This window comes from Arabidopsis thaliana, chromosome 5 (assembly GCF_000001735.4).
Source record: "Arabidopsis thaliana chromosome 5, partial sequence".
NCBI classification, from domain to species: Eukaryota; Viridiplantae; Streptophyta; class Magnoliopsida; order Brassicales; family Brassicaceae; genus Arabidopsis; species Arabidopsis thaliana.
Window position 1 is genome coordinate 2,498,543 of NC_003076.8, and position 21,538 is coordinate 2,520,080.

The 21,538-nt window shown below is 36.6% G+C and overlaps 8 protein-coding genes across 13 annotated transcripts, besides 1 other annotated feature; 4 read left to right on the top strand and 4 right to left on the bottom strand.

The window, feature by feature from the left end:
• Positions 1–7: 7 nt before the first annotated feature.
• Positions 8–2,711, bottom strand: AT5G07820 (Plant calmodulin-binding protein-like protein). Its single transcript, NM_120864.5, has 2 exons — positions 2,421–2,711; positions 8–2,022 (listed from the first exon to the last, which is right to left on the bottom strand). Exon 2 carries the CDS (start codon positions 2,002–2,004, stop codon positions 319–321), a length of 1,686 nt encoding a protein of 561 aa, NP_196399.1. The 5' UTR covers positions 2,005–2,022; positions 2,421–2,711; the 3' UTR covers positions 8–318.
• A 1,871-nt stretch (positions 2,712–4,582) lies between these two features.
• Positions 4,583–8,146, top strand: GUS2 (glucuronidase 2). The gene is made up of 10 exons (NM_120865.5): positions 4,583–4,926; positions 5,571–5,850; positions 5,947–5,983; positions 6,079–6,262; positions 6,361–6,509; positions 6,584–6,820; positions 6,919–7,108; positions 7,212–7,337; positions 7,448–7,547; positions 7,642–8,146. The coding sequence occupies exons 2-10, from the start codon at positions 5,626–5,628 to the stop codon at positions 8,023–8,025; spliced, it is 1,632 nt and encodes a 543-aa protein (NP_196400.2). The 5' UTR covers positions 4,583–4,926; positions 5,571–5,625; the 3' UTR covers positions 8,026–8,146.
• PIA1 (Ankyrin repeat family protein) lies at positions 8,114–9,831 on the bottom strand. Its single transcript, NM_120866.1, has 2 exons — positions 9,668–9,831; positions 8,114–9,241 (listed from the first exon to the last, which is right to left on the bottom strand). Exon 2 carries the CDS (start codon positions 8,747–8,749, stop codon positions 8,222–8,224), a length of 528 nt encoding a protein of 175 aa, NP_568184.1. The 5' UTR covers positions 8,750–9,241; positions 9,668–9,831; the 3' UTR covers positions 8,114–8,221.
• Positions 9,000–9,116: a sequence feature (AT5G07840.uORF1).
• Positions 9,832–10,340: 509 nt separating the features above from the next.
• AT5G07850 (HXXXD-type acyl-transferase family protein) lies at positions 10,341–11,961 on the top strand (the record flags this gene model as incomplete). The annotated part of the gene is made up of 2 exons (NM_120867.2): positions 10,341–10,848; positions 11,065–11,961. The coding sequence occupies exons 1-2, from the start codon at positions 10,375–10,377 to the stop codon at positions 11,959–11,961; spliced, it is 1,371 nt and encodes a 456-aa protein (NP_196402.1). The 5' UTR covers positions 10,341–10,374.
• An 853-nt stretch (positions 11,962–12,814) lies between these two features.
• AT5G07860 (HXXXD-type acyl-transferase family protein) lies at positions 12,815–14,634 on the top strand. Its single transcript, NM_120868.4, has 2 exons — positions 12,815–13,383; positions 13,547–14,634. The coding sequence occupies exons 1-2, from the start codon at positions 12,907–12,909 to the stop codon at positions 14,432–14,434; spliced, it is 1,365 nt and encodes a 454-aa protein (NP_196403.1). The 5' UTR covers positions 12,815–12,906; the 3' UTR covers positions 14,435–14,634.
• A 615-nt stretch (positions 14,635–15,249) lies between these two features.
• AT5G07870 (HXXXD-type acyl-transferase family protein) lies at positions 15,250–17,189 on the top strand. The gene is made up of 2 exons (NM_120869.3): positions 15,250–15,801; positions 15,895–17,189. The coding sequence occupies exons 1-2, from the start codon at positions 15,322–15,324 to the stop codon at positions 16,807–16,809; spliced, it is 1,395 nt and encodes a 464-aa protein (NP_196404.1). The 5' UTR covers positions 15,250–15,321; the 3' UTR covers positions 16,810–17,189.
• On the bottom strand, positions 16,677–18,524 carry SNAP29 (synaptosomal-associated protein SNAP25-like 29; the record flags this gene model as incomplete). 2 transcript variants are annotated; one of them, NM_001342964.1, is made up of 6 exons in its annotated part: positions 18,430–18,524; positions 17,805–18,212; positions 17,626–17,719; positions 17,415–17,536; positions 17,224–17,315; positions 16,677–17,144 (listed from the first exon to the last, which is right to left on the bottom strand). In NM_001342964.1, exons 2-6 carry the CDS (start codon positions 18,150–18,152, stop codon positions 17,045–17,047), a joined length of 756 nt encoding a protein of 251 aa, NP_001318503.1. In that variant the 5' UTR covers positions 18,153–18,212; positions 18,430–18,524. The 2 variants fall into 2 exon arrangements, with proteins under 2 accessions (NP_001318503.1, NP_196405.1); NM_120870.2 differs by lacking the exon at positions 18,430–18,524 and having other exon boundaries at positions 17,045–17,144; positions 17,805–18,215.
• A 239-nt stretch (positions 18,525–18,763) lies between these two features.
• Positions 18,764–21,499, bottom strand: AT5G07890 (myosin heavy chain-like protein). Of its 5 annotated transcripts, none has more exons than NM_001342965.1 (9): positions 21,371–21,450; positions 21,127–21,244; positions 20,832–20,970; positions 20,669–20,728; positions 20,468–20,570; positions 19,785–20,382; positions 19,580–19,700; positions 19,321–19,488; positions 18,764–19,235 (listed from the first exon to the last, which is right to left on the bottom strand). In NM_001342965.1, exons 3-9 carry the CDS (start codon positions 20,949–20,951, stop codon positions 19,176–19,178), a joined length of 1,230 nt encoding a protein of 409 aa, NP_001318504.1. In that variant the 5' UTR covers positions 20,952–20,970; positions 21,127–21,244; positions 21,371–21,450; the 3' UTR covers positions 18,764–19,175. The 5 variants fall into 5 exon arrangements, with proteins under 5 accessions (NP_001318504.1, NP_196406.2, NP_001332408.1 ...); NM_001036774.2 differs by having other exon boundaries at positions 18,788–19,235; positions 21,127–21,256; NM_120871.3 differs by lacking the exon at positions 21,127–21,244 and having other exon boundaries at positions 21,371–21,499.
• Between the last annotated feature and the right edge of the window lie 39 nt (positions 21,500–21,538).

Sequence of the window (21,538 nt, forward strand, 5' to 3'; positions counted from 1 at the left end):
GCAAGAGCATGAACAAGTGAAGAGCGGGTGCGAAGAAACCACACGTGTCAACTACACACGTGTGAATTAAAATTAAAATCCGGTTCGGTACCAAAAAACCAATCAAACCGGATTTCCAATTTTATAACAGAGTACTATTTCGAGAAACAAATCTTGAACTCAAGTCATCTACAATCTTCAAGACCTCTCTATAAACTCAGCATCGTAGAAAAGAAAATATGATTTCTTTGAAAATTTTACATTATAAAGATTCATGAACCAAAAACAAACCATTTTTCCTTTAAACCAATTCACAACTTTGATCTCTTTCTCAAGGACTTAGCAGCCTTCAACGACTTGTGAAGATGTGGATTTGCTCTGAATCTTCTTCTTCTGAGATGTTCTGTTGTTATCTTGAAGAGAGATAACAGTTTCAAAAGCACCAACCAATGCTTTAACTTTACTTTTCCTCACTTCTTCAAGCTTATTCACAGTCTCTTCAATCACATTATTGAAAAGTGTCTGCAATTTCTTCTTCACTTCCACTTTTCTGTGTCTCAGAACAACTTTCTCTCGTTTACCTTCACCGTTAATCTTCCCAACACCTTCTCTTTTATCTTTCAGGCTCTTCTTCTTTTTGTTCACATCACTTGTTCTGAGTTTTGGTTCTTGAACAACTATCTTCTTGAATTTGATCGATGTTGTAGTGGAATCTTCTGGTTTTGGTTCAAGAACTTTCCCTTTCTTGAAATTCATTTGCTGCTTTGTTGGAGGAGGAGGTGGAGTAACCTTTAAACCAATCCTTTTCGGTCTAATCTTGCTTTCGGGTTTCGGATTAGTAACAAGATTAGCAGAACCACTCTGTTTCTTCTCAGGCAAACTAGTCTTGGACCTGGAAGTAGTCTGTCTTATTGGCCTAGGATCTGACCCTGTAACCACCTCTGAGGGTGGAGGCAAAGATGGTAATAAGCTAAGACTTTTCTTGCCGGTGCTTCTTATGATTTTCTTCTCAGAAGATTGCTGAGTCTCACTGATCTTAACACTTTTGGTGCTCATCTTCTTCTTCTTCTTCTCAACACTAGATTCAACAACATACAATGTCTTCTCCACCGCATCATCAGGTCTAACCGGTTCATCAATGTTCGTCTTCTCTTTGTTCTTCAGATTCTTTAAACGTTCCTCTTTAGAATTCTTGTTCTCGCTGATCCTTGAAACCTTCTGAGCATCAAGACTCGTTTTCTCCAATACATCATCACATCTAACTGGCTCATCGATCTTCGCCTTCTCTTTGTTCTTCAGAGTATCCTCTTTAGAACTCTTGTTCTCACTGATCCTTGAAACCTTCTTAACTTCAAGATCTGTCTTCTCTAATACATCATCACATCTAACCGGTTCAACAATCTTCCCCTTCTCTTTGTTCTTCAAATTCTTCGAAAGATCCTCTTTAGGACTTTTGTTCTGGCTGATCCTTGAAGCCTTATTTACAACAAGATTAGTCTTCTTGACCGTTCTCACAACAGGTGAAACACTCGGACTAGTACTCTTGGTTTCACTCTTCTTAACGTGTAAACCATCACAAGATTTGACAACCTCACCAGCAGCTTCTCTCTTTGCAGCCTGCAATGATGACTTGTCCGGTTTAGAAACATTCCCCAAGGACTTCCTCAAAGTCTCACCCTTCCCCAAATCTCCACTGTCAACATTCTTTTTCTTAGCCACCTTCCATGGTTTGATCACCAAATCTTCCTCACGCCTCTTCCCATGTTTACATAGATCATGAGTAGAACTCGTTTGGTTCCCACGGTAACGGGTTTGAACCTGAGCTTTGCCTGTCTTTTTATCTAAAACTCGTGTTGAATACCGCTTCAAACTCGCATGATTGGTCTCTGCAGCTGGATGAAGAACATCATCATCTCCTTGAACTTCCTCATCCACTACAGGGATAGTTTCCACAGATATCTCCATTGGGTTTGCATCATCCAAACAACACTTGTCATCAACTTGTGAAATATTCTCCTCAGACATTGCAACTTATTACAACAACTACAGAGAACATAATGTACTGATCATCAAAATCACAAATTTTGGGAGCTTAAATCATTTAAACAACACACATAATGATCCTAAACTGTTTTTCTCAGATTTTGAGAATGAAAAGTACAAAATTGAATCTTTGGTTCCAACGTCAATAAATAAGCAATTACATCAACAACCAACAACAACCAAAAAATCCAAGTTTGATCATGACTGAATTCAATAACATAATTACCACAAAAAGAAAAACAGATTTGGTTTATGATCTCAAGTTTTGATCAAGACTAGAGTTATAGTAACATAGTTGATCCTTTAACAAAAAAAAGTTATAGTAAGATAGTTCTAAGAAATTACAATGAAGTCAACTGTGATGAAAATGTGAGATACAAATAGAAAGATGTTGTTACCTTTAGATCACCCAACTCTTCAATAATTATTTTCCCAAAAAAAAAAAAAAAACTCTTAGAGAACTGAAGCTGAAGAACAAAATACTAAATAGTTTTGTCCAGAAGAGGATGAAGAGTGTGATTAGAGAATTTGAGAAGAAAAAGGAGAAAGTTAGATTTGATTAGAAGAAAAACAAATGAGGTCAACAAATCTTTAATTGAACGAAAGAGAGGGAAGGAGAGAATCTTTTGACAATTTTTTCTTCTAATATTTTCAGTTTTGGACTTTATTAATACAGAGCCATATGATTTTGCAATTTATTCTAAGTGACCATATTAATTAGTCAAAACATGTTTAAGATCTAGTATTTCTTTTGATACAACATAAAAGGAAAATAATTGAATTATTTCATTTCATTTATTAAAATTAAACTGAAGATTGAAAATTTATGATGGTAACAAACAAAATTCAAACTTAAAAAACTCAATAGTAGTCCATATAATAATACTGTGTATATTAATATATTAAGCTTTTAGGTTTTGACGGATCGGGAGATATGGAAACAAAAAGTCTTTTTGTATTTTTCTAAAGAATGATGCCTTCCGCGATGGACCGACTTTGGATTCTTTTGATTATATATTGCAAAAAGATAAGATCTACATGCTGACTTCCAAAAAGAACAGAGATGCTCTAAATAATTTCTAATAATTCGTGCCATTTCTATATTATTCAAGTAAATAATACTTTGTAAAATTTAATACTTTTCGTGGTTGTAAAGCTTATTATACCTAAATTATATTTTTTTTAAAAAATTTGTATCAAATGTGCTGCAATTTAGCAACATAGAAAAATTGTGATACATCAAAAGAACCTTGTTATCAAATGTGGTTACTGGTTATGCCCATTTGAAACCAACACTATCGCCCATTTCAATCTGAAATAACATAATCTGAAATAACATTTTCTGAAAGCCCAATTCCGAGAAAGGCCGAGCTTATAACACCTGAGGCCCAAAGTTTCAATTTCTGTTTGCTGATTCTAGAAAATTTACAAAAATGTATACATTGTGATCATCCTACATATAAAGTAGCTTACCAACAATTCACAAAAGACTAAGCTATATTGCGTGTAAAGCAGAAATAAGTAAAAAGAATATTACAGTTTTCTGAAAAAAACATATAGGATATAACATTGAAAGCTAACTATTGCCTACAAAATACTTGTTGTACAAAGTATCAAATAATATATGTAAATGTACTTTGAAACCGGCAAATGATATATATATATATATTTTTTAAATGATATTTACATCTCTTAATTTTGATTGAAAATATATAGATAGGGATATAGTAAAGAGAAATAAAGGGATAATATGACATCTGTATTATTATTTTCTTTTTGATATAAAGGACAGATCTGTTTCAATTGATTGCTTCTGATTTAAGCATGACACGAGGCAATACTGACTGAAATGTCATCGAGTGACAGATGCACCGATTCGAACCACCTTCCTTCCACAGTTGTTACCATTCGCAATTGTTCTTTCTGACACCACAATCTTAATTTATTAGTTACTACCTCTTTTGCTCCTATTATTTGTTTCTTTAATTGTGTTTATTTTATTAATCTGGATTTGCCTTTTTAGCATAAGCAAATACAAAAAAAAGTTATTCCTTTAAGATCTAATCCTGTTTAGTAATGTTCTCTAGATATTATTGGTTATGCAACTTGTGCTTGGAAAATTTTTAAAGTATAATAGTTGAAAGTGACTTTCTTTTGTAGATTTTGAACTTATTTGAATAGTCATGAGATGAGAACAAAACAACATACTTCCAAACTGACTATGTTTTGTAGATTTTTAATATAGTATCATTGTCATATTGGTTTTGAAAATTGACTAACGTTGGAAATATTTCTACAAAATAATTTGTCTTTTCTGGTCTTAAAAGTGAGTTGATTGTGTTTAACCAAGTAATTCATTTACAAGTAAGTGATCATTGTGTAACTAATGTAACTTGAGAGAAATATACTCAAACAAACTTCAGTAGTAAGAAAGAAAAAAAAGAGTAAAGCTAAAAGCCAAAAGTGAATGAATTAATTATTAATATTTGTCACACCAATTTCGACCGATCTTACTTGTTTTCAAAGAGATGCTTCAACTGTTTTGTTTGTTTCTGTTAAACCAAAATCAATTAACGAGAATAAAAAGGAATTAACGAATAAAAAGTGGTAGAAAGCTCATGTTTCAAGAGAAGGTTTTGATTCATCAACCAAGTTGCACCAACTCCATATATATTACCAAAACCAAAATAAATTTACATATTTGGAAAGAACATAAATTGGACAGAACATATCAAGCATGTAATATACAGAAGCCGACAAATTGCAAAATTTACCTAAACCCCATCTTACACCACCGTCAGATTCTGATGTAAGTATTATCAAAGCTCAAGAACAATCACATCATCAGAATCTAACTTATATATCAAAGGTCCAGAATTTTCTCCATTGAAGCTGGATTCTAAGGTCAGTTCTTACTTCTTTATCTCAATCTGATGATTCCATATCGAAAGTCTTACTTTTTCACTTCAATTTCAATCTGATGATTCTAAGATCTTTGATTCGAGGTCGATCTCTGATAGTTACTACATGTTTCTGGGTTTATTTATTTTTAATCCATATAGTAATTAAAAACTCTTATGAGGTTTAATTATGGTTACTTGAGAATTTGCAATCGTCATCTTTCTTTGACTCCTATCCATTTTTTGGTTTTTCCTTTGTTTAATTTCTGTTTCATAATTGTAATTGTAAATTAACCAAAACAAATTGATCAGAAACCTTTTTCCTATGGAATATTTATCACACGCAAGCCTGTGAGTTGTGACTCTGTAATCACTTCCTTGTTCTGGTAATTTCAGTGGTTAAGGCTCTCCTTTTTTCTGATGTTGTCAGCAAAAGTTAGTTTTTCTTCTTCTTTAATGGGTTAATTACACCTAAATCTCTGGTTATTAAACAATCCAGAAAGAAAAAAAGTTTATTCCTTCCTCTATGTATATAGTTTCACATGCAAGCATCACTTGTTTGTTCTGACAAATTGCAGAGTTTTGAGTTCTGTTTTTTTTTTTTTCTAATGTTTTGTCTTTAAGAAAGTTCTGTTTTTTTTTCTGCAGGAAAGTTATCAAAAGTTTTGAGAGCTTTGGATAGTGAAGCTCAAAGAACTAAACAATGGGCTTCAGAGTTTGTGTTATTGTCGTCTTCTTGGGTTGTCTTCTTCTAGTCCCTGAGAAAACAATGGCTCAAGAAATGAAACGTGCATCGATCGTTATCCAAGGAGCTCGACGAGTTTGTGAGACCGATGAGAACTTTGTCTGTGCGACATTGGACTGGTGGCCTCATGACAAGTGCAACTATGACCAATGTCCTTGGGGTTACTCTTCAGTTATCAATATGGTAATAGCAAAATAGTAAAGGATTCACCTTTCAGTCTCTTCATAATAACAATGTCCGCAGTTGCGATAATTTTCTGATCTTTCCAATGTTTTACAGGATTTAACGCGTCCCCTTCTTACTAAAGCTATTAAAGGTTTGCACCTGGCATACCAAAAATGTTCATGCCATTGCTTTGTGTGTTCTTGAATTCTGAAATTTTTAAGGATTTGGATTTTTGTATTTGCTTAGCTTTCAAGCCGTTGAGGATAAGAATTGGTGGTTCGCTGCAAGATCAAGTTATTTACGACGTAGGAAATCTCAAAACTCCTTGCCGTCCATTCCAAAAAATGAACAGCGGTTTGTTTGGATTCTCTAAAGGATGCTTGCACATGAAACGATGGGACGAGCTCAACAGTTTCCTAACCGCAACCGGGTAAGCTAATTCACTTTCGGTTTAGTTTCATTAACGTTCACATTTTCCTCTTTTGAAGAATCTTGAGTTAGTTGTGTTTGCTTGTTTTTATCGAGCAGAGCGGTAGTGACATTCGGTTTAAACGCTTTGCGTGGGAGACACAAACTCCGCGGAAAGGCGTGGGGTGGTGCATGGGATCACATAAACACTCAAGATTTCTTAAACTACACAGTCTCGAAGGGTTACGTTATTGATTCTTGGGAATTCGGTAACAACAAACATTTAAAAAGTCGCCTTCTTTTACTCGGTCTTTTTTCTTAGCTTTCCTTGTTCTCGGTATAGGAAACGAGCTGAGTGGAAGCGGAGTTGGTGCGAGCGTGAGCGCAGAGCTTTACGGGAAAGACTTGATTGTACTTAAAGATGTAATCAACAAAGTTTATAAAAATTCTTGGTTACACAAGCCTATACTTGTCGCTCCTGGAGGGTTCTATGAACAACAATGGTACACCAAACTTCTTGAAATTTCCGGTCCTAGTGTTGTCGACGTTGTGACTCATCATATATACAATCTTGGTTCAGGTCTGGTTTTGTATAATATAATCAAAATAAACTCAAAACCATTACTTATATATATCATATCTGAGGAATCATCTGCCTTCTCTGTTTGAGTCTTGCAGGAAATGATCCCGCGCTGGTGAAGAAGATAATGGATCCGAGTTATTTAAGCCAGGTATCAAAAACATTCAAGGACGTGAACCAGACGATTCAAGAACATGGACCGTGGGCTTCTCCTTGGGTTGGAGAATCTGGTGGAGCTTACAATAGTGGTGGCCGTCATGTTTCTGACACATTCATAGATAGCTTCTGGTAAAACAAAACAAATATCCATTTCGGATATCTTGATTTTAGCCCCTGATTTCTATTACTGAATGAACTAAAAGAGGCATCTTTGGATCCAATCTTTTTGAAGGTATCTAGATCAGCTTGGAATGTCAGCGAGACACAACACTAAAGTTTACTGCAGACAGACTTTGGTTGGAGGGTTTTACGGCTTGCTCGAAAAGGGAACGTTTGTTCCAAATCCTGATTACTATAGGTGAGAGTCCCAAACAAAATCCGGACTTTGAAATTTTATGGTTGATTGATCTTGAAGTTTTATCTGACTTTTTCCGCCAATCTTTCTCTTTCGGTCGGGTTTCGGGACAGCGCGCTGCTTTGGCATCGTTTAATGGGAAAAGGGGTTCTTGCGGTGCAGACAGATGGACCGCCACAGCTACGGGTTTACGCACATTGTTCAAAAGGAAGAGTGAGTTGCTCATATCATCTTTTATATCGCAGTTTCCAAACGTCTTTTTCGGTTAGAGTTTGCTTTAAATGCTTTGGTTTTTTCTTGGTTTTAGGCCGGTGTGACATTGCTACTGATAAATCTAAGCAATCAATCGGATTTTACGGTTAGTGTCAGCAATGGCATAAACGTGGTTTTGAATGCGGAATCAAGGAAGAAGAAGTCATTGTTGGATACTTTAAAAAGACCATTTTCTTGGATTGGAAGCAAAGCTTCTGATGGATATTTGAATAGAGAAGAGTATCATCTGACACCAGAAAACGGTGTGTTGCGCAGCAAAACAATGGTCTTGAATGGTAAATCGTTAAAACCGACGGCAACAGGAGATATCCCGAGCCTTGAACCGGTCCTCCGTAGTGTGAACTCTCCGCTTAATGTCTTGCCATTGTCGATGTCGTTCATTGTGTTACCTAATTTTGATGCTTCTGCTTGTTCATGATGTTAATGGGGTCTCTCTTTGCTTATTGGGAAAAAATAAATAAAAATAAAGAATAGTTGTAATTTTTTTGGTAATTGTATCTAATGCTGGTGATAAATGTATCATTTCATATTTCAATACAACATGATTACAAACCTTTGGTTTTGTGTCTCTTCGACTTATGAGCCATTGCAAGAAAGATAACAAAAGACAAGAATCAATTCGCAGAACTGCAAGAAGTGTCTCCACAAGATAAAGAAGTATCTTCACTGAGTTTCTTCCTCTCTTCATAAGCCCATTCCAAGCCGTGACAGTACTGAACCGGCGGGTTGAACCTACTGTCGGTTATATCATCAGGTAAGAAAGCACCGTTCCCCACAAGAAACTTGACAGCTTCTCTTTTCCGTTCTTTAGCTGCAGCATGGAGAGGAGTCCAGCCACAAGCACCAGAGGTTCTAGCTTCCATGTTGGCTCCACGTTCAAGAAGCAAGTCCATAACTTCGATGTGACCTCCTTTGGCAGCAAGGTGAAGAGGAGTCATTCCTTTTGATTTAGGTCCACAAGCTAGAGCGTTCACGTCTGCTCCTTGGTCAAGGAGCTCTTTAACAGCTTTGAGATCGCCTTCACGAGCTTTGATGTGAAGCTGAGTCCACCCCCTGTCATCTCTGTCAACACCCGTTTCCATGGACCGGCGCCTAAATGAGTTAGGCCGAAAGGACAACGCAACCGGCTGCTCTTGGAGCATCTTGCAGATAAACCAGAACTGACTAGAATTCACAGATGAAAGACTCAAAGGATATTTCCTAAGGGAAACTTACTAGACAAGGAGATTCTAGGAGTGACTCAGATTTACATAATTTTGGTTACAATCTTATACAAGAATGTCTAAAGCAGGAACACTACTTGTGGGTAGAAATCATCAACCAATATCACTCAGAATAAGAACTTATGGGAGAGGCAGATTGAGATGATTCAGTTGGAATGGAGCAACTCAATCAAGGGAAGTGATTAGCAATGCAGTAAGGGAAAGAGGGATTCAAACCAGGGCCAAAGACACGGAGATTTTGAGGGATCACAACTGGAGTCATAGACAGTGAAGAGAACACGAGCATCAACTAGAAAGAGGTAGGAGCTTAATGGTTTCTAGGAACAAAGAGAAATCAGAAAAAGCCTGGATCAATGGGTAAAGAGAGCATCGGGCCAGAGTCTCTATCTGCGTGATTTTTACCAGCCAGATCTGCCAACAAGACAAGGATGGAAAAAAAAACTTAGTGGATTCAGATAATACAAATAAGCAAAGTGTTCATTCAAAAAAAAAAAAAAAAGCGAAGTGCTACAGAACAAGCCATAAATCTCTCTGCAAAGATCGCCAGAAATATTTTCAGAGATCAAAATTTTAGGTTAGGTAACGAACAATAAAAACTTTAGTAACAAGTCCCAATCTTTAGAATCGAAAACTCTGGCAAATGAACAGTATACTAAGAGAATTCCCAAAATAAGCTGAAATTCAGAACCACCCAAAATTCATCTAAAAAATTCTAAAGCAGCAAAGAAACTAAGATAATAAAAGCTTAGTGATGAATCCAAACAACATAAAGACCAAATCAATTTCACAGTAAGACGACGACAACGTAATAGAATTGAATCGGGGAAAGATAGAAACCTGTAGGCGTCGTAGCTTAGCGCGGAGGGAGAAGAAAGAGATATGGTGAATCAAACACAGATTTATCCTTGACGGAGGATATGAATCAATTAGTGTTTTTTCGCGGGTAGAGAGTGAGAATCGTATATCGATTTCCAGATGAAGAAGAAGAAGAAGAAGAAGAAAGGCGCGTGAGTGTGTGTCAGAGACAAATATCGTTTTTTTTTGTTTGTTACTATACTTGATCCACTTTAAAATCGAATTTGCCACCTCATATTAGCTTAATTAATCAAGGCTTCTTACTGTTGGGCCTACAATAAAAGGCCTGAATTTGGCCCAGATAGATTAAACCATATCTAATATCTTTATCAACTAATTTAATTTCAAAAAGATTTTATTCTATTTTATCGTACATAGTTTGCATAATATGGTTAGATTTCAAATTTTATATGGAAGTAACTAATTTTGGCAGATAATTGGATTCATAAGAATAGAATAAAATCTCTATATATTTATCTATACTATTAAAAGACATCCTAGAAAATAGTATAATACAATGTATTTCACCCATTATGCACATCATTTTGCAATATTACCTTAAACAAAGGCTAAAAATTACAACAACCCCCAAAATGATAAAACTTATATAAGAATCTCATGATTGATGCTGTAGGAGAAGAAGAAAAACAAAGAAACAGAACCAAAGTAGAGACACTCTTGTTCTTTATATGGATTCTACTTCATCGGAAGTAAAAATCGTTTCTCAATGCTTTGTTAAACCCAAAACCATCCCTGAAAAATGGAAAGAGCCATACCATTTATCACCGTTGGATCTTGTGATGCTCTCTATGCATTACCTCCAAAATGGTCTTCTCTTTCTCAAATCTGATGATGCAACCAAAACAAAAGATTTCATGGAGACTTGGCTACAAAAGCTTAGAGATTCTCTAGCTGAAACCCTTGTCCATTTTTATCCGCTCGCGGGTCGTCTCTCGACTTTAAAAACCGATAATCCGAGATCCTACTCTGTGTTTGTGGATTGTAATGACAGTCCCGGAGCTGGATTTATCCATGCCAAATCGGATCTAAGTGTAAGAGATATTGTTGGATCCAACTATGTTCCTTTGGTTGTTCAATCTTTCTTTGACCACCATAAAGCCGTGAGCCATGATGGTCACACCATGAGTCTCTTCTCAGTCAAGGTACATTAATTTATTCTTGTAATCTCAAAATCATATAATTCACTTAGCCTAGAAGTTTAGTCTGAACGATAGTAATACACATATAGTACTAGGTTTACTTAACTTCTTGCCATTTGATTTAGAGATACATCGAAGTATTGTGTATCTATGTAGTCTTAGTTGTTTGTATATCACGCAACTATGCATGCAATACCCTAAAGAGATGAATCTTTTCAGGTAACAGAATTGGTAGATGGAGTGTTCATTGGATTTTCATTGAATCACGCTGTGGGAGATGGAGGTTCCTTGTGGCATTTTTTCAACTCTTTGTCGGAGATTTTCAATGCACAAGAAACCGATAACTTGCTTCTCAAGAATCCTCCAGTCCTTTCACGTTGGTTTCCTAAAGGGTACGGTCCTGTGTACAACCTTCCTTTCACTCACTCTGATGAATTCATTAGCCGATTCGAATCACCGGTCTTGAAGGAGAGAATATTCCATTTCTCGTCTGAAACAATAACATCATTGAAATCAAAGGCTAATGAAGAAAGCAGAACAACAACAATTTCTTCTTTTCAAGCGTTAGCCGCATTTATGTGGAGATGCATTACAAGAGCAAGAAACTTACCTTATGATCATGAAATTCGTTGTAGCCTTGCCGCTAACAATGGAACAAAATTGGATCCACCATTGTCTTTGAGCTATCTTGGTAATTGTCTTTCTGCTGTAAAGTCCAAGACCGTTACATCCGGTGAGCTACTAGAAAATGATTTGGGATGGGCTGCTTTGAAAATGCATGAAGCTGTGATTGGAAACACTAGTGAAGTGGTCTCGGAGACAATCAAAAACTGGTTGAAATCATCTTATGTTTTCCATTTAGAAAAACTTTTGGGAGCGATGGTGGTTCACATTGGAAGCTCTCCGAGGTTTAAGATGTATGAATGCGAGTTTGGGATGGGAAAAGCGGTTGCGGTTAGAAGCGGTTATGGCGGTAAGTTTGATGGGAAGATATCAGCATATGCAGGAAGAGAAGGAGGAGGAACCATAGATTTGGAAGTATGTCTTCTTCCAGAGTTTATGGAAGCTTTGGAATCAGATCAAGAATTCATGTCCGTTGTCTCTTCTTCTTCTTGATCTTATTCATATAAGTTTGATTGATTGTTTGTGTTGCTGTTAAAGTCCAATTAATATTATGTGACAATGTGTTATTCAACTGATAATGACTGTTATTTATTAAAGATTAGTACAAACTAAAATGTGAGGTTTAGAGATGATAAAGTTGATGTCTTTGTGGATTACTCCCACTCACTCTCTTGATTCTACACTCTACTTGTAAGAACTTAGATAGGAAACCTGAAAACAGAACCATGAAACAGAGAAAATTGCAGAGAAGTAAATGTGTAAGATCAAGACTTTTACGTTTTCAGGTTTCAGTGTGAAAGCGCCTACTCATGCCTTGACATTGTTACTCGGAATCCACTATTAACAAGGTTTATAATATCAAGCTCTTTCTTGAGCTTATACAACAACCATACAAGAAGTCATCTCCTCCCAAAACACACCCTCCATTCAACTACTCTCTGAACCATTTGTCCCTTTTGTCTCCTGATATGTTCTAACACTAAGACCAGATCCAAAACGACACAGTTCTACTTTTGGCAAGAATCACGTGACGTCCTTGTGATTGGGCTTCAGAATTTGCTTGCTTCTTCTTCAAACCCTCTGTGGGAATAGTGTTTAGTGAAGTTAGTAGAAACATGCATGTGTTATTTGATTAAAGATTAATACAAACTCCTAAGACTAATGTTATTCAATTAGAATAAAGATCATATATATGATGACATCATTGATGATGACCAGCATATCAAATTGTGCAGGAACATACATATAGATATGATGACATCATTGATGATGATAGCTATCTATAATCATATTATATGAATATATTATTTGGATTGTTTATGTAAGCGAGTATAAACCAAAGTAACAAGATAAAAGGGAAGCAAAGGGACCATTGAAAGAAACAAAAGAGTCATATTATACACATTTTTTCTCTTTTTTTTTTTCTTCTTGAGAAAAATGGATTCCTCTCCATCAGAAGTAAAGATTATCTCAAAATGCTTCGTCAAACCCAAAACCATACCTGAAAAATGGAAAGAGCCATACCATTTTTCACCAATGGATCATGTAATACTCTCAATCCATTACATCCAAAAGGGTCTTCTCTTTCTCAAACCATCGTTTTCTGAATCTGTCACACCAAAAGAGTTCATGGAGACTTTGCTGCAGAAGCTTAAAGACTCTCTAGCCATAGCACTTGTCCATTTCTATCCGCTTGCAGGTCGCATCTCGACTTTGAAAACCAACGACTCAAGATCTCACTCGGTGTTTGTGGATTGTAATAACAGTCCTGCTGGATTTATCCATGCTGAATCAGATCTAAGTGTATCAGACATTCTTGGTTCCAAATATGTTCCTTTGGTTGTTCAATCTTTCTTTGACCATCACAAAGCATTGAGTCGTGATGGTGACACCATGACTCTCTTATCAGTCAAGGTACATTTCTTCATTCTTGCTATATCATATTATTCAAATATGTCAGCAGATTTGTAGTAATAAAAGTTAAATTGCTTTTACTAATGATTTATTGTAGTAGTGTTTTACTGTGTCATAGTGAAAAAAAGATGCTGAATCTTTTTCTGGTTATACAATGTAACAGGTAACAGAATTGGTAGATGGAGTGTTCATAGGATTGTCTATGAATCATTCGCTTGGAGATGGAAGTTCCTTCTGGCACTTCTTCAACTCTTTGTCCGAGATTTTCAATTCTCAAGAAGATAACAACAAGTTTCTCTGTCTGAAGAATCCTCCAATCTTTCGTGAAGTGTCCGGTCCTATGTACAGCCTTCCCTTCAGTGAACCTGATGAGTCCATTAGTCAATCAGAACGTCCGGTTTTGAAGGAGAGAATGTTCCATTTCTCATCAGAAACAGTGAGATCACTAAAATCAAAGGCGAATGAAGAATGCGGAACAACAAAGATATCTTCTTTGCAGTCGCTGACTGCATTGATATGGAGAAGCATTACAAGAGCAAGAAAACTACCAAATGATCAAGAAACTACTTGCAGGCTTGCTGCTGGCAATAGATCAAGAATGAATCCACCATTGCCGATGAATCACTTTGGAAATTACATCTCTCTTGTGATAGCTACTACTACAACTGGTGATCTATTGGAGAATGAGTTTGGATGTGCTGCTTTGAAACTGCATCAAGCTGTAACCGAACACACTGGCGAAAAGATCTCTGCCGACATGGACCGTTGGTTGAAGGCTCATTTGAAACTAGATGGATTTTTCAGTCCAAATATTGTTCACATGGGAAGCTCTCCGAGGTTTAACAAGTACGGAAGCGAGTTTGGGATGGGGAAAGCAGTGGCGGTTAGAAGCGGTTATGGTGGTAAGTATGACGGGAAGGTATCAGCTTATCCAGGGAGAGAAGGAGGAGCAAGCATAGATTTGGAAGTATGTCTACCTCCAGAGTGTATGGAAGCTTTGGAATTAGATCAAGAGTTTATGTCTCTTGTCTCTTCTTCTTCTTCTTCTTGATCTAATATTCTTATTCATATGTGCTCCCATCATATCTCTATCTAAACTGGATTTGTTAGATTGGAGTATTTTGTGTTGCTGTTAAAACTCAATCAATATTATGTGACAATGTGTTATTCAACTGATAATGATTCATGTTTATGAAAATATTAATACAAACTAGTATGTGAGGTTTAGAGACGATAATGTTGAAATCTTTGGGGATTTATTCTCACTCACTCTCTTGATACAACACTTTATTTTATAACAACTTAAAAATGAAACTTGAAAACAGAACCATAAAACAGAGTAATCGCAGAGAAGTTAATTAGCAAGATCGAGAGTTAGTAAAGCTCTTTCTTGAGCTTATACAACAACAATACAAGACTTCATCTGCTCACAAACACAGCCTCAATTCAACTCCTCTCTGAACCTTTTGTCCCCTTTGTTTCCTAACATGTTCTAGCACTAGAAACCATATCCAAAACGACACGGTTTACTTTAACCAAGAATCACGTGACGTCCTTGTGCTTATCACATATGAGATAGGCTTGGGCTTCAGAATTTGCTTGCTTCTTCTTCTAACCCTCTGTGTGGAAACAGTGTTTAGTGAACTTAGTTGAAATCATGCATCTGTTATTTGATATTGATATAAATTAAACTAAGATTAATGCTATTCAATATGACATCATTGATGATGACCAGCAGATCAAATTATGCAGGAACATACATGTTCATGTGATGACATCATTAATGATGATAGCTATCTATAATCATATGAATATTTTATTTGGATTGTTCTATAAAAGAGAGAATAAACGAAAGTAAGAAGATAAAAGAAGACCAAAGAAACATTGAAAGACACAAAAGAGTCATATTATACACATTTTTTTTCTTCTTGGAAAAAAATGGATTCTTCTTCATCTGAAGTAAGGATAATCTCAAAATGCTTCGTCAAACCCAAAACCATCCCTCAAAAATGGAAAGAACCTTACCATTTTTCACCAACGGATCATATAATGCTCTCAATCCATTACATCCAAAAGGGTCTTCTTTTTCTCAAACCATCATTTTCTGAATCTGTCAAACCAAAAGAGTTCATGGAGACTTTGCTGCAGAAGCTTAAAGACTCACTAGCCATAGCACTTGTCCATTTCTATCCTCTTGCAGGTCGTCTCTCTACTTTGAAAACCGACAATTCAAGATCTCACTCTGTGTTTGTGGATTGTAATAATAGTCCTGGTGCTAGATTTATCCATGCTGAATCAGATCTAAGTGTGTCAGACATTCTTGGATCCACATATGTTCCTTTGGTTGTTCAATCTCTCTTTGATCATCACAAAGCATTGAATCGTGATGGTTACACCATGAGTCTCTTATCAATCAAGGTACATTTCTTCATTCTTGCTATATAGAGGTCTCTTATACGTGTGTGAGTTATAGTATAAGAAAGATGCTGAATCCTTTTTCTGGTTCTGTAGGTAACAGAACTGGTAGATGGAGTGTTCATAGGATTGTCTATGAATCATTCCCTTGGAGATGGAAGTTCCTTCTGGCAGTTCTTCAACTCTTTGTCTGAGATCTTCAATTCACAAGAAGAAACCATTGGGAATAACAACAACAACAACAACAACGCATTGCTCTGTCTCAAGAATCCTCCAATCATTCGTGAAGCGACCGGTCCTATGTACAGCCTTCCCTTTAGTGAACCTAATGAGTCCCTTAGTCAATCCGAACCTCCGGTTTTGAAGGAGAGGATGTTCCATTTCTCATCAGAAACAGTGAGATCGCTGAAATCAAAGGCGAATCAAGAATGCGGAACAACAATGATCTCTTCTTTTCAGGCTCTGACCGCATTGATATGGAGAAGCATTACAAGAGCAAGAAAACTACCAAATGATCAAGAAACTACTTGCAGGTTTGCTGCTGGAAACAGATCAAGAATGAATCCACCATTGCCGACGAATCAATTTGGAGTTTACATCTCTCTTGTGAAAACGACTACTAAAATCGGTAATCTACTGGAGAATGAGTTTGGATGGATTGCTTTGAAACTGCATCAAGCTGTTACCGAACACACTGGCGAAAAGATCTCTTACGAAATAGATCAAATGTTGAAGTCTCCTTTACCGTTGCAAGCATATCGACTTTCCAATTTGAACATAGTTCACATGGGAAGTTCTCCAAGGTTTAACAAGTACGGAAGCGAGTTTGGGATGGGGAAAGCGGTGGCGGTTAGAAGCGGTTATGGCGGTAAGTATGACGGGAAGGTATCAGCTTATCCAGGAAGACAAGGAGGAGCAAGTATAGATTTGGAAGTATGTCTACTTCCAGAGTTTATGGAAGCTTTGGAATCAGATCAAGAGTTCATGTCTCTTGTCTCTTCTTCCACCTGATCCTATTCATATTTTCCAGACACAAAACTCAAGTTATTCTTTATTTCAAACACAAATCTTTGGAACCAAATGTTTGCTTGTTACTCTAACTGTATTCTGCAGTTGTTAAATGTTTCCACTTCATTAAGAAAAGAACTAATATATTGAAAATCTATGTTTGACTTTAAGCAACAAATTCATCAGAAGAATGGGGAGAAGCGGACGAGCTTGGTTATGAACAGAGTTCTGGCTACTTTTACTTCCGGAGTAAATAGCGAGCCCGTTGGTTCGATTGCTTAACTCTGTAGTTGAGCTCATCAGCATTATCTTGAAGATGATCCAGTTCATTGGTTTGCCTGCGATTACAGTGTTGCCTTCAGAAACGAGAAAGCTCTTAGAGAATATGTATACATATAGAGAGACTTGATGGAAAACCTTTCGATTGCTGTTCCCATGTCCACTGCCATATTTTTCAACTCGCCAAGAAGAGCGCTTAAGTCGGTAAGGGCTTCATCTTGCTTTGCAATCTCCATTTGTTAACACAGCATGATATTTAGAATCTTGGTTAACAAACAAAAAGAGACGACTTTTGAAACCCCAGAAGGAACATAAGAGAGAATCCGAACCTGTGTTTTCTGATAAGCATCAACGGCTTCAGGAAGTGTTTTTGATTTTGGTTTGAGTGAAGGGTTCAGTCCCAGCTTTTCCCTAGTCTTTAAGTCGATAACTTTTCTCTTAGGTGAATCACCTGCTCAGGAAATATGAATAGCTAGATAAATTAATAAGCAAAAGACTCATTCCTTAGAAGTAAAGATCATCAACCAAAGAAGAATAAACCTTTGGTTATGACAGGGCCAGTTATAGAACGAGACTTCTTTGGCTTCCAAGTCCTTGAAAAAACACCTCCGAGGCGTCCAAGAATCTTCTCACCCTGAAACCAAACAAAAAAAACATACAATAAAGATCATCCCCAAGAAAGAGATTGCAAAACACCTCTCTGGTCGTATGTGACTCACCCGAGAAAGATGATGATCGAGATCAACCGTCTTCTGGTGTGTTCTAGTAATTTGATCTCCTTGTTCATTCAACATAACCAAAGTTTTAGAAGCATCACATCTAATCTCTTCAGCAACTTTCAAACACCCTTGTACGGTTTTCGTTGTTTCCTCAGAGTTATACACAGCGTAGCTCTCAAGTTCTTGAACCGTCTGGTTCTCTTTACCTCCCGAGGGCTTCAAGGATGAAGTGAATCTTTTCTCAACCTCCTTGTCATCATCATCATCATCAAAAGGGTTCAAACTGAAACTCTTAGCAGCCTCCTTCTCATCATCAAAAGGGTTCCAGCTGGAATTCTTAGGAGCCATAGAAGGTTCAGGGGAAATTCTACTGTATCAGAGAATCCAAAACTAAGAAAACAACTTCTCCTGCAGAAATCCAAAACTAAGATTGCTATTGATCCTTGATTCGAAATTTACCAGAAGATACTGAACTTTGAAGTTGAAAAAAAGCAAGAACAAGTATTTATAACTGCTATCTCTTTTGATCAACGATCGATTCCTAAAAGATCAATTTTCCAACAATCAAAGTAGACCTAAATCGACTTGGAAGATTACGAGAAGAAAGAAAAAAACGAATTAGTACCTGGAAATTGAAGTAGGATTGAGAGGTTCCGAGAGAGAAAGGTTGATAGGAAGAAGAGGCTTTAACGAGTTCAAATATTGGAGTCCGTTATAGAGGAAACTGGTGAGAAACCTTAGCAAAAAAACACAATTGTTGAAAAAGAGTTTTCTTTTGTTCCTATTTATTTACTTTCTTGTATTAAACTATTTATCAATAAAATCTACCAAGAGTAATTATTTTTGTTTTCTTTTAGATAAAAGTACAGGTATCGTTAAAGAAAAAGAAAATGTATACAGATTTTATCAAAGCAACTTGATAAGAAAAATGTTTGAGATTTCAATTTATAAAGAGGAAAAGAACATAAGGTATGGAAGAATTGGTTGGAGATCAATTTTCAATTTGCTGCAGAGTAAATATTTAGAGACTTGTTAAGACATCAAAGAAAATGCAATTATGTATTACCTTAGAACGACTTTTATTTCTAATGTTTGTTCCAAGCAATTTTTATGTACACTCAGAATAAAGAAAACATCAATCTCTAAAGCTAAACTCTTAACCCAAACTTCTTTTGTTTGCGTCTCCAAACCTCTTCCAAGTCTCTGGATTTCTTCTGACTACCCTACCATTTGATTTCTATACAAATCAACATCCAAACTTGCAATCCGTCTTTCAATCACTCGAGCACTTTCCACACTCAGTTTCAACAGAAAACCCATGGATGAGACTCAGAAATGTGTGTAAAGGTAAACATCAAAGCTCAAGACTTTTCATAACCCAGGAAGAGGCAGCATTTCATTGGAAGCAGGCTTTTTTACATCTCTCTTGATCTTAACAACAGAGGAAAGAAAAGAGAGATTAGATTCCATTTTCACATATTCGACCAAAAACAAGGAAGCATTACATAAGTAGTACCTGTGCTTCTAGCTCGGATATTCTCTGTAATGATGCTTGTTCTATGCACACACGGCGATTGCGTTCCTCATCAAGCAAACATGTCATCTTATACCTTAATTCAGCCATTTCTTGTGTAAGGTCTTCTGCTTCTTCCTTCGCCTTCAGTTTCTCCTGTTTCAGTTCTTCCTGCACAAACCAACAACCGCAGGTATAACTAGTTGGATTCTGTAATGGTAACAAAGGAAGGAAATAGAGTTCTTCAGTTTTTCAAAAGTACTTTGAGTTGCTTTACAACATCTTCGTGCTGATGTATCTGTTTCCCCATACCCTCCACTTTATCAATCAAATTCACATTCTGAGAAAGTTCTAGTTTCTTCATGATAGCATCAAAACAATTGCTGTGAGACACAAAACCAACATTATTAGGGACGGGGATAACTCAATTTGATGACTTAATAAATTAGCCTTAAACTGGAGCTTACCGAACTTCATTAGACACTGGAAGCACATGGCTCAGTTCAGCGAAGAAGCACATTGCATTTAGAGGCTGTTCATCTTCACTTTCTAACCGTTCTTTAGTACTTTGAAAGAAATCTTTGATACTCTTTTCAGAGGCAGTAAATTTCTCCCTCAGGTCTTCGTTTTGCTTTTCGATGTACTTGACATTCTCTTTTGCCCTTTGAGACTGAAACTGGGACTCTTCGATTATTCCTTTTAATTGATCTTTTTCTTGGATGCTTTCTTCTTGGATTTTCATAGCGTCAAAGAGTGCTTGCTCCAACGCTGTTATATCAAGCTTCATGCTTTCTATTTCGCACAAGGACTCTAATGTTAAGGACGAGATGGTCTCTTCCAGTTTCTCCAATGTAAGAGACGAACACTGTAGTTCTATTTCCTTGCTCTCGAGTTCTTGCAACAACAACAAATGCTCGGATTTAGACATACACAACTCATCTCTTAAAGAGTTAACTTCTTCTTCCAGATTCCTTGATTCAGCCAATTTGAACTCAAGATCGTGCAGATGTTCATTGAGATAATTCACTTCCTTGCTTCTGAAAATTAGTTGATCCCGCAAGTAATCTACAAGGCGAAGATTAATATATGCTGAAACATATTATTATTAGTTCAGAAAAATCAAGACTGGTTGGCTTAAATAGAAAATTACCAATTTCCTTATAGCAATTCAATAATTCTTTCTCCATCATCTGAATTCTTGCTGTGTCTTCTAAGCGAGATTCAGATAATGACTTCGTGTGAAGTTCCAACCTCTGCGGTGAAGAGAAGATTAAGGTCCGAAAACTCAACCAACAGAATGAGAAAATACTTTCCCTGAATTGCTCATATTAAACAAGGAGAAGAAGACTACTCTGACTAGTTCAATACTATGGGGCTGTGATTCTCTCAGCAAGTCCTTTTGTTTCCTTAGCTGCCAATAACAAATCAAAGAGCACAAAACAAAACAGAAATCAACTTCAGCAATCTAAGAGTCAGAAACTACCTTATAATGAGCATAGCAATGAAGTGTTTACCTCCCTGCGTGTAGTCCCAATCTGCAAAAGATCTTCAACATCAAACGAGTTCTCACAATCACTTCTGGAACTACACGCCGAGCTACTGCTTCCCGAGAAACTCCCCGAGCTACTCGACATTTAGAGACAAAAATCACCACTGCAAAGGCAATGAATCATTAGCACCAATAACCTATAGAAACACTTTCTACAACTAACTTCAAACGAATCCAAGTTTTCATTCCCTAAATCAAATCAGATTTTTCTTTCAGTTTATCTTTCCACGGAAATCAAATTAGGCTATAAAAACACTTACAACAACTAAATGAAGAACTAGAGAAGACGTCAACTTCACAGGTCCAATTATTCATAAAATTAGATGAAAGCCTTGATGCTTCTACTCGATTCCTTTGAAGTAATTGGGGAAAACAGTACTACACACACCACTAGATAGCCAATTTCAACAACGAAGGATAAAAATTGCAACCACAAAAGAAAAAGCGAACACGAGAATAAAATTGATGAGCGTACACACGAATACAAGCCCAGGAAACGTTTACCTTCGCAGCTCAATCCCTCTCTGAGATAATTCCGACGGCGAATTTGCCGGAGAAATGATGTTTGAATTTGATGATCCTCCAAAAAAAAAAAATGTCTCTCGGTTTCTTCGAAGCGATGCCAGCCCAGATAAGTAAAAATGACTCTCTGCTTTGTTTAAAAAACAAAAC

Coding starts and splice junctions, on each gene's coding strand:
- AT5G07820 (NM_120864.5), bottom strand. CDS start 2,004: ATGTCTGAGGAGAATATTTCACAAGTTGATGACAAGTGTTGTTTGGAT.
- GUS2 (NM_120865.5), top strand. CDS start 5,626: ATGGGCTTCAGAGTTTGTGTTATTGTCGTCTTCTTGGGTTGTCTTCTT. Junction 5,984..6,078: donor TCTTACTAAAGCTATTAAAG/GTTTGCACCTGG, acceptor GTATTTGCTTAG/CTTTCAAGCCGTTGAGGATA. Junction 7,338..7,447: donor CCAAATCCTGATTACTATAG/GTGAGAGTCCCA, acceptor GTTTCGGGACAG/CGCGCTGCTTTGGCATCGTT.
- PIA1 (NM_120866.1), bottom strand. CDS start 8,749: ATGCTCCAAGAGCAGCCGGTTGCGTTGTCCTTTCGGCCTAACTCATTT.
- AT5G07860 (NM_120868.4), top strand. CDS start 12,907: ATGGATTCCTCTCCATCAGAAGTAAAGATTATCTCAAAATGCTTCGTC. Junction 13,384..13,546: donor TGACTCTCTTATCAGTCAAG/GTACATTTCTTC, acceptor ACAATGTAACAG/GTAACAGAATTGGTAGATGG.
- AT5G07870 (NM_120869.3), top strand. CDS start 15,322: ATGGATTCTTCTTCATCTGAAGTAAGGATAATCTCAAAATGCTTCGTC. Junction 15,802..15,894: donor TGAGTCTCTTATCAATCAAG/GTACATTTCTTC, acceptor CTGGTTCTGTAG/GTAACAGAACTGGTAGATGG.
- AT5G07890 (NM_120871.3), bottom strand. CDS start 20,951: ATGTCGAGTAGCTCGGGGAGTTTCTCGGGAAGCAGTAGCTCGGCGTGT. Junction 20,729..20,831: donor TTGGGACTACACGCAGGGAG/GTAAACACTTCA, acceptor TGTTATTGGCAG/CTAAGGAAACAAAAGGACTT. Junction 20,571..20,668: donor ATAGTATTGAACTAGTCAGA/GTAGTCTTCTTC, acceptor TCTTCACCGCAG/AGGTTGGAACTTCACACGAA.